Source organism: Equus asinus, chromosome 22 (genome assembly GCF_041296235.1).
Source record: "Equus asinus isolate D_3611 breed Donkey chromosome 22, EquAss-T2T_v2, whole genome shotgun sequence".
In the NCBI taxonomy this organism is placed as follows: Eukaryota; Metazoa; Chordata; class Mammalia; order Perissodactyla; family Equidae; genus Equus; species Equus asinus.
The window spans coordinates 16,631,350-16,646,215 of record NC_091811.1 but is presented as its reverse complement, the minus strand read 5'-3'; the positions used below and the strand labels follow the sequence as shown (position 1 = coordinate 16,646,215).

Genomic DNA, 14,866 nt, shown 5'->3' with positions numbered 1-14,866 from the left:
CTACATTTTCCCTTTGTAGTTAATAAATATCTTCTGGGAGTTATTGTGATGCTATGAGTACACCCTGTTTCGCATCAGCCATTAGTTTTAACATCCATTGATGATTCCTGCCTGAAACAATTTTAACTATGTTGAATATGCTGAATAACTTTCTAATTCCATAATTCTTCCTGCATTTTTCAGTTGGCATTCTACTATGAAAAAGAGCTTTCCCTTCTCTCTACCTGTCTATTCATTCATCTATCCATCAATTCATTTATTGGTATGGACTCACAGATTCTTATTTTATTTTATGACTTATAATGCATATAATGCAATCATTATTTATTTTAATGTTCAAATTGTCCTAGAATTGGCCAGTGGGAGCCCTTTGAACCTGGCTGCTGTAGTTTATGACATGCTATAATTCTTTGAGCAGTTCTTTATTTTCCAGCATAGAAAAATGTGCCAGCCCCTCAGCCTTAAAATCAGCTCTTTCTCCAAGGATCCCTAATTCTTTTTAATGGAAAATATTTACAAACCAAGGTCTGAATGCTGGATGCTGACTGTGCTCAGAGTGAGTGTGCATTCATCTAAAACAGAGAAATATAGTTAGGTCACTTGCTTTTGTTTGGACTCTATTTTGAGTTTCCCTCTATCCTTGTTGGTTTTCTGTATTTACGTGTTGAGCATGTGAAATATGACATGGTTCCAAAAGCTTAAATTATAGAAAAAAATGTATATTTTCAGAGACGTCCCGCTGCATCACTTGTATCCTGTTCCTATCCCCAATCCTTTGTACCCTAGTCCCCACCACTAACATCTATTGGTAACCAATCTCATTAGTTTCTGGTTTATCCTTATGTGCCATTTTGCAGAAATGAATAGATACATATATATGTTCCCCTCATTTCTTACCTAAAAGTTACATACCATAGATGCTGTTTTCCTTTTTCCACACTGGAAACCACTCCATATCAGTTCAAAGAAATGCTCCTCATTCTTTTTTATAGCTGCGTAGTACTCCACTGTGTGGATGTATTCAGGCACTCTCTGATGTCTGAGGGTACACTTTGTTTCCAATATCTTACAATTACAATCAATATTGCAAATAATTACTTTGTACATAGTATTTTCTTATTTTGGGGAAGTATAAATTCCTAGAGGTGAAATTACTGGCACGAATAGAAAGTGTACATATAGTATTTTTAAATATTGCCAAAAATCCCTCCAGAAGTAATTTAGACCTGTTTGCATCCCCACCATCAAAGTGCAAGAGTGCCTGTTTCCCACAACTTTGCCAGCAGAATGTGCTGGCATACTTTTTAATTCTCAGCAGTTTATGGGAAAAATGATCTTTGTACAATTTTAATTTGCATTTCTCTATGAGTGAGGTTAAATATCTTTTCATATGTTGAAGGATATTGTGTCTTTTGCCCATTTTTCCATTGAGTATACGCTTTTTAAAAAACTTTGCTATGAATCGCATTTTCCCTTCAATTTGCCAGGCAGAAGCTAGAAGTTAGTTATACATCTGCTTAACATTTATCCTGTTCCTTAATTTTCTCATCATAAACTCTTATCTGTGGTAACGTTTTAGTTCTTGATATGGATGTGGTCACTGTGAAGATTTTATCAAGCTGTATACTTATGACTTGCACACTCCTAAATGCTTATTTCAAAAATTCTTAGGCAACTTAATTCTGTGATAAGTTATCAGTGTCTTGCCTGCCTGGTGCCTGAAGGAACCCTAACGATTCCCAGAATTAAACCCAAGTAGCCCTGATGTGAGATTAAGAGGAAAAAGTAGCCATCTGGAGAAGGGGCCCTGTGAGCACATACTTGAAGGGTGAGCCCACCACACACACACACACACACACACACACACACACACACACAGGGCCATCCCTCCTCCTCTCCCGCCGTAGTGCCCACGCCCACCAACCTCCATGACCTTGTCAAAACTGACAGCCCTAGACATATCTTCCCAACTCACCAGCTAGGGGAAAGGATTTGTCTAGTGGACAGCAGTTAGGGCTGTGGTTTTAAGTTTTTGCCTAGAATCCCTTCTTTGTGTCCCAGTAAGTGATGCCCTTCTGTTTCAAGCCTCTTTTTCTCCATAATTTGCAGGGATAGCAGAAGGAAATAGGTAATCAAGTCTATTAAATGTTATAAGCTACTTAGAGAAAGATTCTGCCGCATCTGGACTTTTCTCCCACTCTCTAAGCTCTGTGCAGAGCTGCGATCAGCAGAGGTGCGTTCTCTCCCACCCTCGGCCTCTGAAATCTCTTCGGGAGAGACTGGGTAATCCAAATAAAATTGCTGTGGGGGGAGGAAGGGAGGGATTTTTTAAAATTACTTGTCTATTGCTGCATCTTTCAAGACAGTCCAGAAAAGAGGAAGTAGAAGCAGCAACACGCTGCCAGAGAATTGGTGCCTCCTATTGGTTGTCATGCTGCTGGGCTGCTGATGACCCAGCCTCTTCCGTGGAGCAGCCCCAGGCAGTCTGAAGAGTCTCCGAGCAGATGAGCTGAGGGAGGAGGTGTGGGGCAGATGGCAACGGTAGTCGTCAGGAATGAGACTAAACAGCGTTGGTAGAAGTTAAAGATAAACTTCCATCCTTCTAGTTCTCTCCCCACGTAACAGCAAGATGATGGCGTTTATTTCAAGGAATTTCCAAGAACGGCATTTGACGTATACCATGACCCTCCAAGGGAAGCTGGGGGTGAGGCATCTGACCCCTCCCCAGCGGGGACGACCTGACCAGGCACAGACCTCACCTCCCCACATCCTGTGTGTTGCAGGCTGAAGTCACAGCAAACACACACAGGCATCTTTTCTTTCTCTCACCTTCTCCCACTTTAAGCAGCATTGAGAACAGAGCCCATTCCTGTGGCAAGAACTGGTGTCCCAAATCCAGGCTCTCTGAGGATCGCAGATGTTAGCCTGACCCCCAGTGTCGGACAGTGTACTGTATTGTCCACACTTGTGTGGTGCAGGTCCGCAGCACAAGCCCGTAGACGCCTGAGGTGTCCTGCTTCATCTCCAGACATCGTTTAGTGGCTCTGTTTATGACAGCTCTTCCCTGGGTGGGAGGAGAGACAGAGTCAAGGTACTGAAATGCCCTCGTAGTGCATCTCACCTTCCCTGCTCCTACTAGCTCTGCTGTGCTGAGACACGCTTGCCGGGGCCCTCCATCCTCTGCAAGTCAACCAGAGGAGAAAACGAGGCAAAGGGTAAATTAGATCACGCAGTGCCTGCCCTGCCCAGCCCCACAGCAAACTAACAGCAGATCTGGGAGGAAGCGATGCTGTGCTGGGTTCCCACGCTATCAGCCGCCTCTCCTGAAGCACCTGGTCAGTACTGAGTGGCAAGACATGACGCATCTTGAAGAACCATGGCCCTTCTCCACTTGACTTTCCTTTCTGCGTCTTCACCCCCGAGCCCATGAAACCCGTCAGGACTCCCCCTCGCTCCTCAGTGCGTCTCTGTGGCAGGACTGCCCGGGAAGGTCCAGCCTGTTTCTCCCCCGCGCAGGGCAGCTCCTGCCTCTCCTGCAATGGGGGCTCCACCAAGGCTTACATTGGGACTATTACGGGCTTTAGAGCTAAAGAGTCTGGGTTGAATCCCTGCTCCACCACAGAGAGGCCTTGGGCAAACCACCTAACTTAAGCCTCAATTTTCTCATCCATAAAATGGGTTTGGAGTCAATATTAGGGTTAAAATGTGGGTTGATATTTATTGAGCATCTTGTGCTGACGTGAAGGATGTGCAGTACACATGCGTTCGTCTCTGCCGCTCCCCATTCTAACGGGGGAAGAAGGAGCAAAGAGCTCAGGGGGGCTGGAGGTGAGAAGTTTGATTCCGAAAGGGAGAAAAACACTGAATGTTGGTTGAAAAGAAGAGTCTTTCCTCCTTGTCTCCTCGGCTCAACAACTGAAGATCACGCCATCTGTCCCCGCCCTGTCCTCTGCCCGCCCTCCCACGCCCCTCACCCCTCTCTACCCCTTTGCAGGATCACTCACCTGATGGATTTGAGTGCCTGCACGAAGATTTTTCCCTTCATCCAGCCCGGCCTCTGCTATCATCCTCAGAGTTCACGGCCTCCCCTGGGGGCTCTAAAGAGAAGCCCTGACCTCTCAGTTCCTCCGAGCGTTTGCACATCACGCGGGCTGCAGCGCTACGTGCAAATCCCTGCTCCCCTCTAACCATCCCGCCCGCCTCCCATCTCGTCCACTCGCAAACTGCCCCCAGCGCCATGCTCCCCCAAATTCGCCCGGCCCTGGCCACACCGTCCCCGCCTGCCCGGGTGCGGCCGCGCAGCGTCGTCGGTCACTCAGGGCGGGTCTCCCGCTTCTTGAACTCCTCCTGTCACTCCCGCGGCGCCTCTCGCCCCGCCTGCAGACCGGAGCGCTTCTGGAGAGGGTCCGCCCAGCCGGCCGGCCTCAGGCCCCTCCGCAGGCCGCCTCAGCAGCTTCACCGCCGACCCCACCCTGGACCCTCGCTGTCGCTCAATGCTTTCGTTTCTCACTTGGTCAAGAGGACCACGCTTCCAGTCAATCTAGCCCCACACCCGAATGCCACGAGCAATCCTCAGGGCGATGCGCATGCATGGTCTCAAAGGGGCTGCCCTGAGCTTGTCTCAACTGCCAGCAGCCCCTGTGCTCTGAGCGCAGCCACCGCTGATGCCAAGAAACACTATGCCTGTCTAATATCCTTCTTTTAGCTCTCCCTCTTGGCAGATTCCTTTTCTTTTAACTTTAAATGTATCCAAATGTCCCAATATTAGAGGGGGCAAAACCCTTAACTCTTCTTTTCAACCAACATTCAGTGTTTTTCTCCCTTTCAGAATCAAACTTCTCAAGCAGCGAGGTAATAACAAACAGTGGATACGATTCTGTGTTCGAATTCTGGACATTTACTATGCTGTGTGACCTTGGGAGTATTATTTGACTTCTCTGTGCTTTAGTTAATTCAAAGGTGAAGTAGCTAATGATAATACCCCTCTTATAAGATTTACATAGGACTAAATTAGATAATATTTAACCCAGTGCCTGGTACATATACGTACTCAATAAATCTTGGCTCTCATAATTTATTGTGGCCTTTTGGGTAGTCGATTCTCTCTCTGCTTCCGTGTGACGTATGCGCTGGCAGTATTCCTTATGACCTCTTCAGGCTCTTCTCCCGTTTCTTTTACATTGTGCTCATCTGGATCTTATACGTTTTTGGTTTGGTTTTTATTTGGGGGATGTTATCTAGCAGTTTTTAAGGAATTTTTGTTTCTGTTTCTTTTTCTCTTTTATAAAAGGAATACGTGCTCATTTTTTTTAACTTGGAAAACACTTTAAAAATTAGAAGTACTTACAATGTGATAACATTGTACATACAGTTTTTATATCTTGCTTTTTAAATTTAACATTATATCTTGTGCATTTTCCAATTTCATTCGTTTTTTGAAAATATACTTTTTGAGAATATAATTTGAAGGGCTATATAATGTTCAGGTCAAGGGATGGACAAAAATCTCTCCTACCGTTGGACATTTAATTTTTCCTAATATTTTGTTGTGATAAATATTAAGATATTTTCTATATTAATCTTGACCTACATTCTATATTATTTCTTAAATTAAGATATTGTCTTAAAAGGGAATTAGTGCCTTAGAAGGGGGCATCGTCAGTTTTGGGGTTTTGATGAGGATCCGGGATTTTCCTACAGAGAGCTGAATTACTTTCTGGAACTCTGCCCGCCAGCAATGTGTGAGAGTGCTCCCTCAGAGGCGTCTTCCTCTTCCCTTCTGGAGCCCTCACTGTGAGCACTCCTCCCCTTCTCGCTCTCTCTCCCAGAGATGCTCTTTGTGTCCTGAGCTGTCACTCCATCTGGAAGACTTCTAAAAGATGACCTCCACCCAAACTCTCCTTTATTTCAGCTGCATATCAATTAGCAGACATTTGGTCCTGTCCCAAACGTCTGTAAGACATTTGGTTCACATGAAAAAGCCCTCAATATCTGCTCATATTTGGTCCTCTCCAAAACATCCACGGAGACATTGGGTCCACGCCAAAAGGTCCTTGATATTTGATCCTGTTCAAAACCATTTGGCATGGACCAAATACATTCGTGGATGTTTTGGACAGGACCAAATGTCTCGCAAGGCTGCAGTTTCTGCCTTCAGCTTTATGCTCCTCATCTCAAATTCCAGATGTCTCCAACAGGTCTTATCTCTTCAACTGGGTCCCTTCTCAGTCACTGGCATTATCTCTCTTATGGTCTTCAGAGGTCATAAGCTCCTCTGGTTGACTCAAAAAATTGATCATGAAATTGGAAGAAAAGAAAGGGATTACCTAGTCTTACTTCTCTCTCAATTCTGGAAAATACCTTTGGTAACTTTTTAGTAGAGTGAATGTGTAAGTTGTGTCTACAAAGTAAATAGAGCATCAAAGGGACCCAACATTCAATCAAACATCATTTTCATATCTGAAAGAACTGTGGTCCTAAGAGATAAGATGGATATGAAAGGCTTAGATATACTCAATTCACTTAAAACTGACTTAAAATCAGGCAGTACACCATAAGCTACATGACCACCTCCCTCGCTAACTTTTGGAGTTCTTGACATAGGGACACAAAAAGACCCAGCCTGGACATCAGAGTGGTGGGCACGATTCTGCTGGTGTCCTGCAGCTCGAGCTCTCACACCTGCCAAAATCCATCCTCTGCCAGCAGCTTGAGGCGGCCGAGAAAGTGACCTTCCAAAATTCTCCTGGAAAGCCAACCTTCAAAATGTTTGGGATGTCGTAATTGTTTCTTTAGCGTAAGTGGTAGCTTTCATTCCCAGGGGATTTAGGGTAAAGTATAGATGTTAAGGGAATCAAACACGTAGTATTTGTTAAAGATTCTGTGTTTATTGACTATTTTTAAGTATTGCTATGTTGAAGAAAAATTGTCTTACGGACTAGCTTTGTGACACCAATTTAAAAATGTGTAATTGAATAATTAAATTTGTGATTTTATGTCAAAATTTTACTAGATTCTAAACACTTTTGAAACATTTAAGAGAACCTAAGAATCATTCAATTTAAAGTCAGAAAATTGAGTGCTTAAGAAAGGAAATTTATAAATACAGTCTGTAATGTTTGAGGAAATTTCTTAACTTGTAAAACCCTCTTTAAAGTTGCTAGGAAAGTAGATCTTAAAAGTTCTCAGCACAAGAAAAAAAATTTTTTGTAACTATGTGTGGTGACGGATGTTAGCTAGACTTATTGTGGTGATCATTTTGCAATATATACATAAATTATGTATATTATGTATACATCACTGCTAACATAATACATCAATTATATCTCAATATAAATACATACATACATACATAAAAGGCTACAAATAACTTTGTACTCATAAGTTTGATGAAATGGACTAATTCCTTAAAAACCATAAATCACCAAAATACAATCGGCATAATCAACTAAATGAATACTCTAAATAGTCCTGTACCATTAAAAAATATTTCAATTCATGATTTAAAAGCTCCTGAAAAAGAAATCTCCACACCCATGTGGTTTTACTGGAGAATTATGCGAAGTATTTAAAGAAAGATTAACATCAATTTAAGACAATCTCTTCTATAAAATCTCTTCCAGAAAGTTCTTCATCCAGAAGTTGGTCTATTCTGCAATTTTTGTCAACAGGACAAATTTATCAAGAGGAAGAGGGAATACTTCCCAACTCACTTTATGGGCCAATATTACTCTGATACTAAAACCAAAGACAGTACCAAAAACAAAAAAAAATCCCACAGGCCATTATCTCTAATGAACTTAGACACAAAAATCTTCAACAAAATGCTAGGAAACCAAATCCAACAAAGTATGAAAAGAAGTACACACCACAACTAAGTGTGATTTATTCCCAGGATACAAGACTGGTTCAACATTTGAAAATTAATCAGTGTCATCCATCATACCAACAAGCCAAAGAAGAAAACACATGAACATATCAATTGACACAGAAAAAGTATTTGACAAAATCCAACTCATATTCATGATAAAAAGAAAAACTTAGCAAGGTAGAAATACAGGGAAATTACTCCAGTTTGATAAAAAGCACCTACAAAAAAATCTACAGCTAATGTTAGCCTTAATTGTGGAAGATTCAATGCTTTCCTCCTACATTTGGGAACAAAGCAAGGATGCCCACTCTCACCACACTTATTCAGTGTAATACTAGAAATTCTAGCCAATGTAACAAAGCAACAAGCAAATTTAAAAAAGCAAAACAGACAAAATCATACAGATTGAAAACAAAAAAAATGACTGTTAAAACTTGCTAGGTTTATAAATAAAATAAGATTTGGGGGCTGGCTCCGTGGCCGAGTGGTTAAGTTCATGCGCTCGGCTGCGGCTGCCCAGGGTTCGGATCCTGGGCGCAGACATGGCACCGCTTGTCAGGCCACATCGAGGCGGCGTCCCACATCCCACAACTAGAAGGACCGGCAACTAAGATATGCAACTGTGTACAGGGGGGTTTGGGGAGAAAAAGCAGGAAAAAAAAAAAGATTGGCAACAGTTGTTAGCCCAGGTGCCAATCCTTAAAAAAAAAAAGAGAGAGAGATTTGTAAGCTGAACATAAAAGCTTAAAAGAAACTAGAGTTCTTTAATTTAACTTTAATAAATTGGATATTAATTTTTCTAAACCAAAGTAAACCTGTAATTGTATTTTCTATACACAAAAGACACCCCTAAGGATGTCAAAAACTCACATTTAGCACACTAGGCCTGTCAGATGCTCAAATACACTGTGCTTGGTGACTACGATTGACAGTGAGCTCACCACCTTGCTGGGCAGCCTATTCTGTAGGACTTAAGCTGTTATATTACTGGAGAATCCCCCCCTGCCCCTTACGTTAAGTCAAACTCTGCCTTCTTGATCTCTAACCACAGTCTCGGTTCGCCCTCCTGTAGACACTGAAGAAGTCTACTTTCTCCTCCTCATGAAGACAGCATCATCTTTTCTCTAGGTTCACCTCTCCAAGCTAGAGCTCCAGGTAGACCTCCAGGTCTGCAATCTTCTGGGTACCGTGCTAGATGCCAGAGAGAAAACAACCAACTAAACCCAGAGCCCGCCCTTCAGCGCACAGTCTGGTGAGGAAAAGCAGCAAGAGAGGAGGAAGCTAGAAGAGAGAGTGAGACAAGGCCTGTAAGAGGGACCCGAGAACACACGGAAGAATCACCCATCCCAGTCCTATGGAGTCAGAGATGGCTTCTCAAAGAAGACAATGTCTGAGGCCAGAGCAACACTTTGTGGTTGGCCTGGTAAAGAGGTGGGAGGAGAGGGGACAACCCGGACAAGAGGGAATGCGACCTTTCCTGGAATCACACGTGGCTCCCTAGAGCTGGAGCTCAGAGCAGGAAGACAGGACTTAGCCGTCTTCTTCTCCCTGATATCGTCTAGCTCGAAGAGACTTAATCTAGGATCCAAAAACTCTCTGAAATTGTAAGCAAAATGGTGCATATATATGTTTTTCTGGAAAGGGTCCATAGCTAGGAGCAGATTCTCAAAGGGATTAGTAGCTTTAAGTTAGGACTTACTGAGCCAGATGGGCCACGTCTCTCAAAATGTGACTCCTGAACCCACGCAGTACCAACATGCTCAGAGATGCGTTCACAGGCACAGCATCACCCCCCTCTGTGAGGACATCTCATTCCTGCCAACGTGGCTGAAGAAGGCAGCCCCCTCTACCATAAGTTCACACATAGACTGTGGTCAGCCAAATCCCTCATGTCATTGTCGCAAGAATTCTGCCATATTCCCTCCACCCTACACTTAGGCAATTGATGTTGAAGTTAAAGTCAGGGCTTTTACATTAGTCCCTGTCAAATTTTAGCCCAGCCCTCCAGACTCTCTGATTATCATTAATAATAAAGCTAATTGCAAAGGCTAAAGTTTATTGAACATTTTCCATGTGCCAGGCACCATGCTAAATGCTTTACACACGGTATCTCATTTAATCCTTCCCACAGACTCCTAAAGTAGATGATGTCATCTCCACTTTACAGACGAGGACACTGAGTCTGAGACAGCAAGAAAATTGCTAAAGATAACTGAGCTAGGATATGAACTCAAACCCTTAACTGTTCAACTATAACAGATTCCAATATTTCTTTCTCTTAACCACCCCACCTTAGTCAACAGATTCGGTGGTTCATGCTCAGTTCCCTGTTTCCAGTCTTTTTCCTGCATACTGCCACAAAATTAATCTTTCCAAAACCCTGTCAAATCAAATCCGAACCTCTCAGACTATATTTGAATATACCTGTCCTTTAAAACCACATGTGACTTACCGGCTTAAAATCCCAGTATATGTGCAGTCTATTTTCAGCTGCCTTGGAACACGGGTTTAACACAGGCTGCTCCCCATAGCCGGGGTCTGTCAGGCAGTGGTCATCAACACCTACTTGTGCCATCAGTGGTCCCACATAGAATTCCCCAGTTAGGTGGTAGTAGACATTCTAAAAGAGAGCAAAGGGACCTGCCATAGACACAGTCAGTGGGGAGGCCCTTGACCTTATAGAGGGCTTGGAGACTGCCGTCGGGGCCTCTGGATACTCAGCTGCCCTGGGGAGCACTGAACTTTCCTGGGTAATGAGGAGTCACCTCTGCTTCCTTCTCCCCAACCCCTAGTTGATTCTAGGAAGAAGACTAGGCGTGAGGAGGGGGTGCTATCCTGCTTCCTTCCATACAAGGGCTCCAACGTGCACAATGAGGGAGTTTATCTTTGAAAAAAAGAAGAAAACACAGCTGAACTTCAGAAGCTGTCACTGTAGACCCCAGCTATGGGTTTGTCGTCAGGAAACCTCTCAAATCTCCCCCTGACACTGCCTTGCTCAGTGATCTTGGGCAAGTAGGTTGGTTTTGTATCTGTTTTTCCATTTGTCAAGTGGAAATGCTATCTATCCTGCATACCTCAAAAGGTTCCTGCGGGGGCAGCATGCAGAGTAACATGATGGATGTGAATATTCTCAGGGAAAAAGAGTCCCTTGGTTGCACCCTCCAGCAGTGCCAGATCTCTTTTATCCCATAGAGAGACTTCCATTTAGCCTCTCTCTTCTCTAGCCCTGTTTCCTTCTCTACAGAAGAAGCTACAGGTAATGTCACCTCCCCACATTCCAGGCGTACAAGGGGCAAAGGAAGGATGGAGGGGGCAGTGGGAGGAGGGGGAAAGGAAAGGATTGGAGGTTATTGTCAATGAAAATATTATCATGGTGAATGAATACAACAGAGCATAGCCTTTCTACCCAGCCACCCGGTACCTGAAATGGAACTATCATGCCATGATTTTTTGAATGAACATCGAAGTGCTTAGTTACAAGTACAGGTTTGGGTTTCATCCTTACCCATTACCCAGGATGCCCAGCTCCTGCCTCCACATCATCTAACGCTGAGTCTAAATCTGGCAGCAGTTGCCGGGGGCTGAGCCACGACAGGCTCCATCTCTTGGAGTGGGGAAGATTGTGGAAGATACCTGTGTACTGTATTCATGACAGTAAAACATGGTGGGCGTGTTGCCTGAAGTAGGTCCCTGATCCAAGCACACATTTTCATCCAATGGGTTTTTCATCTGAAGGGGCAAAACAGATGACAACACTGTTGGAAAGAGGCAGAGAAAGAGGGCCCTCAAGCCTCCCCAGGCCCTGTATTTTCCCCAGTATTCCAAGGACTGCAGACATTACCAGCCACAAGGGAGCAGGAGGTTGGGATCCTGGCTGCCTTTTTCCAAACACTAGACAAACGCTGAAGTGAGGCACCGCTGTGATGCCCACTTCCTGGGAACACTCACCCCCTCAGACCATTGCAGCACCGACAGAGCAGGGGCACCTATGCCCGCGTTCAGGTGGGCAAGGCCCAACGCCTTGGTTGGTTGAGAAACTGAGAGGGTCAGACCAAGGGCTGCAGTGCGCAATATGGAGCTAGAGGCAGAGAGAAGGAAAAGAGAGGGGGCCTGGGGAGCAGGAGACAAGAGGAAACCAAGAGAGTCCAAGGGCAATAAGCTGAGGAAGAAGTTGGGGGTAGCAAGGGAATCCTGGGCAGGACGGGTTTGGAAACCCTTGCCTGGGCAGTCATGTGATTCAGGTCTCACTGACTTTTACAGTCAAACATTTAAAATCACAATTTCATAATACGTACTCTTCCGTAGCCCACAATGCTGTGGATGGGCTTCAGGACTGGGTAAACATTTTTCAGATACCAGTCAAAAGTTTGACATTTCAGTTTCTCCCGGAGGGCCATTCTAGAAGAAATGTCTCCATAATCGATTCCAGACTTCTGTAAACAAAACATGGAGCATTTCTGGGCCTTGAAACGTCCTTGACTCCACCAAAGGCTATGGGTGATGCATGAGCGGACTGAGGATTTTCCTGAGAGCCTGTGAGGTAACTTTGATAATTTCCAGTTTTCCAGGGAAAGTGGAAAAAGCTTGACCCTAGAAATCTCTGCTGGTTTCAAAGGCACTTGCAGGGCCTGCCTCGTGGTGTCACTCAGGTTTATTTCTTGCCTTTAGCAAACTGGTGCAGACTGCTCCTGTTTGAGATAATATTTCCACCAACAAGGCCCAAAATACTCTCATGATGGCTAGAAAAGGCTTTCAAAAAGAATATTCTGGCAGCAACATATGAAGTTCAAAGGAGATTTTCTAGAAGTGATATTTGTGTGGAATCAAAGTGAAAGAATGCTTGAGCCGAAAGCCACAGCTCAGGAACAGAAGACAGTGTATCACGCCACCTCGGGCAGCTGGGACAAAAGATGTGGCCTTAGCCAAGAAGGTCATCCTCATTCATGTGCATCCAATAGGATTACGCTCCCTGCTCCCACCATCCCACATCCTGCCTGCCATGTTTACATCCTCTTTTTCTTTTTTTTTTTTTTTGAGGAAGATTAGCCCTGAGCTAACTGCTGCCAATCCTCCTCTTTTTTCTGAGGAAGGCTGGCCCTGAGCTAACATCTGTGCCCATCTTCCTCTACTTTATATATATCCTCGTAAGATAGCAAATTCCTGATGTCCAACCGTGCCCTGCAAGGAATCTCCCAGTATAGAAGATGAATGAAAAACATGGAATCTAGAAGATTCTTTGCTTTGAATCTTATCTTTGGTGCTTACTACCTTATTACCTTAAAACAAGTTCCTTTCTGTGCTTCTGTTTCTTCTTTGGTAAACTTAGAATAATAAAAATAAAACTTACCCTGTAGGTACGTTGTAATGATTAGTGAGTGCCTGGAACACAGTGCTGCTACATGAATGCTAAGTGTCATTACCATTACACCATCAGGACTTTGCCCTAACTCTTCAGGGCTGGGAGGGCACTTTGCCCTACCCCCTCCCATTTACCACCATTCCCACCGCCTCTTCCTCCTTTGTTCTTCTCCGCTTCTGTTCATTGCCATGACGAACCTGGAGAGGTATGTTCCAGGCGAGGTAGACCATGTCTTTGTACTCATCCATCCAGATTTCGGCCACTCGCAGAGCATTGCGCTTCAAGACAAGACTCAGATCCAAGGCATACGGCTTGTGGTGTCTCTCTAGGTGAGAAATCCGGGAGCAGGGCAAGACCTCGATTCTCCCTCCACACTGCCACACCTGCAAGAGAAGAAAAAAAATCATCTGGGCAGGCTGGACCCCATGGCCAATAAGTTGCATAACTCGTTGACTCACAGGGACCACATTTTGGAACCCTTTTTTTTTTCGTGAGGAAGATTGGCCTTGAGCTAACATCTGTGCCAACCTTCCTCTATTTTGTATATGGGATGTCACCACAACATGGCTTGGTGAGTGGTGTGTAGGTCCGCAGCTGGGATCCAAACCAGTGAACGCCAGGCTGCCAAAGTGGAGTGTGTGAACTTAACCACTACATCACTGGGCTGGCCCCTGGAACCATTTTTTAAAGAGTGTAAATTCAGTCCTCCTACTCCCATCTCTATGCTGCCTCCCAATCTACTTATTTAAAATAACTTTCCATGGAAGTTTACCAGACTGCTTCTTTCCTGTCATTCAGACAGTTCCAGAAATCGTACCTCCTTCAAGAAGTCCTCCTGAACAGATAAAGGAGGGGTTGCCCCTGCTCCTTTATCACCAAAGAAAGTGCCAAGTCCTGAGACGCACCATGCCCTGAGCCACTCTCGCTGGACCTGGCTTCCCATGACTCTCTCTGTCCTGCATGCTGGATGTAAGGCAATGTGGTCAACAGATTCTCAGGTGGCCCCCGCCCCTAGTGTTCACACCCTTCCTGAATCCCCTCCCCTTGAGTGGGGGCTTGTAATCTCCTAACCAACAGAGTATGACAGAGGTAGCAATATGTACACGATTACACGAGTGTGATTACGTCACACAAGAAGGCAGGTCCATCTTGCTAGGAGACCTTCTCTCCCACTGGCTTTGAAGAAGGAAACCACCATTTTGTGAGCCACCACGTGGAGAGGGCCATGTGCCAAGAAAGTAAGGGCAGCTTCCAACTGATAGCCAGAAAATACTTGAATGCTTCTTCAGTTTGGACGATTTCAAGGGACGGAATGCTGTCAACAACCACATGAGCTTGGAAGCAGATCCTTTCCCAGTCAATCCTAGATGAGAACAAAACCCTGGCCAACACCTTGACTGCAGCCTTACAGAGGACCCAGCTAAGCGAGGCATGGACTCCTGACCCACAGAAACTGTCAGATAATAAATGTGTCCTGCTTTAAGCCACTAAGTCATAATTTTCTTACACAGCAGTGGATAACTAATACAGGTAATTTTTGACCAAGAGATACCATGACTTATGATCTAATTGTAAACATTCCTCCTTGTCATCCTGATGAGTACAAACATAATTGTCAGACCACACATTCTAATATT

The 14,866-nt window shown here is 44.5% G+C and overlaps 1 protein-coding gene across 3 annotated transcripts in view; it reads right to left on the bottom strand.

Annotated features, from left to right (window-relative positions):
* Window positions 1-805: 805 nt before the first annotated feature.
* Window positions 806-14,866, bottom strand: part of GALNT8 (polypeptide N-acetylgalactosaminyltransferase 8) — a 46,063-nt gene continuing 32,002 nt past the window's right edge. The window contains exons 7-11 of one of the 3 annotated variants that reach the window (XM_014841741.3): window positions 13,427-13,612; window positions 12,166-12,303; window positions 11,504-11,599; window positions 10,323-10,490; window positions 806-3,064 (exon numbers count right to left, since the gene is read on the bottom strand). In XM_014841741.3, coding sequence (XP_014697227.2) covers window positions 2,921-3,064; window positions 10,323-10,490; window positions 11,504-11,599; window positions 12,166-12,303; window positions 13,427-13,612 — 732 coding nt within the window. In that variant the 3' untranslated portion in view covers window positions 806-2,920. Of the gene's footprint in view, window positions 3,065-7,853; window positions 9,062-10,322; window positions 10,491-11,503; window positions 11,600-12,165; window positions 12,304-13,426; window positions 13,613-14,866 lie in introns of those variants that run through there. The other 2 variants (XM_044755965.2, XM_070494630.1) reach the window with 2 other exon arrangements.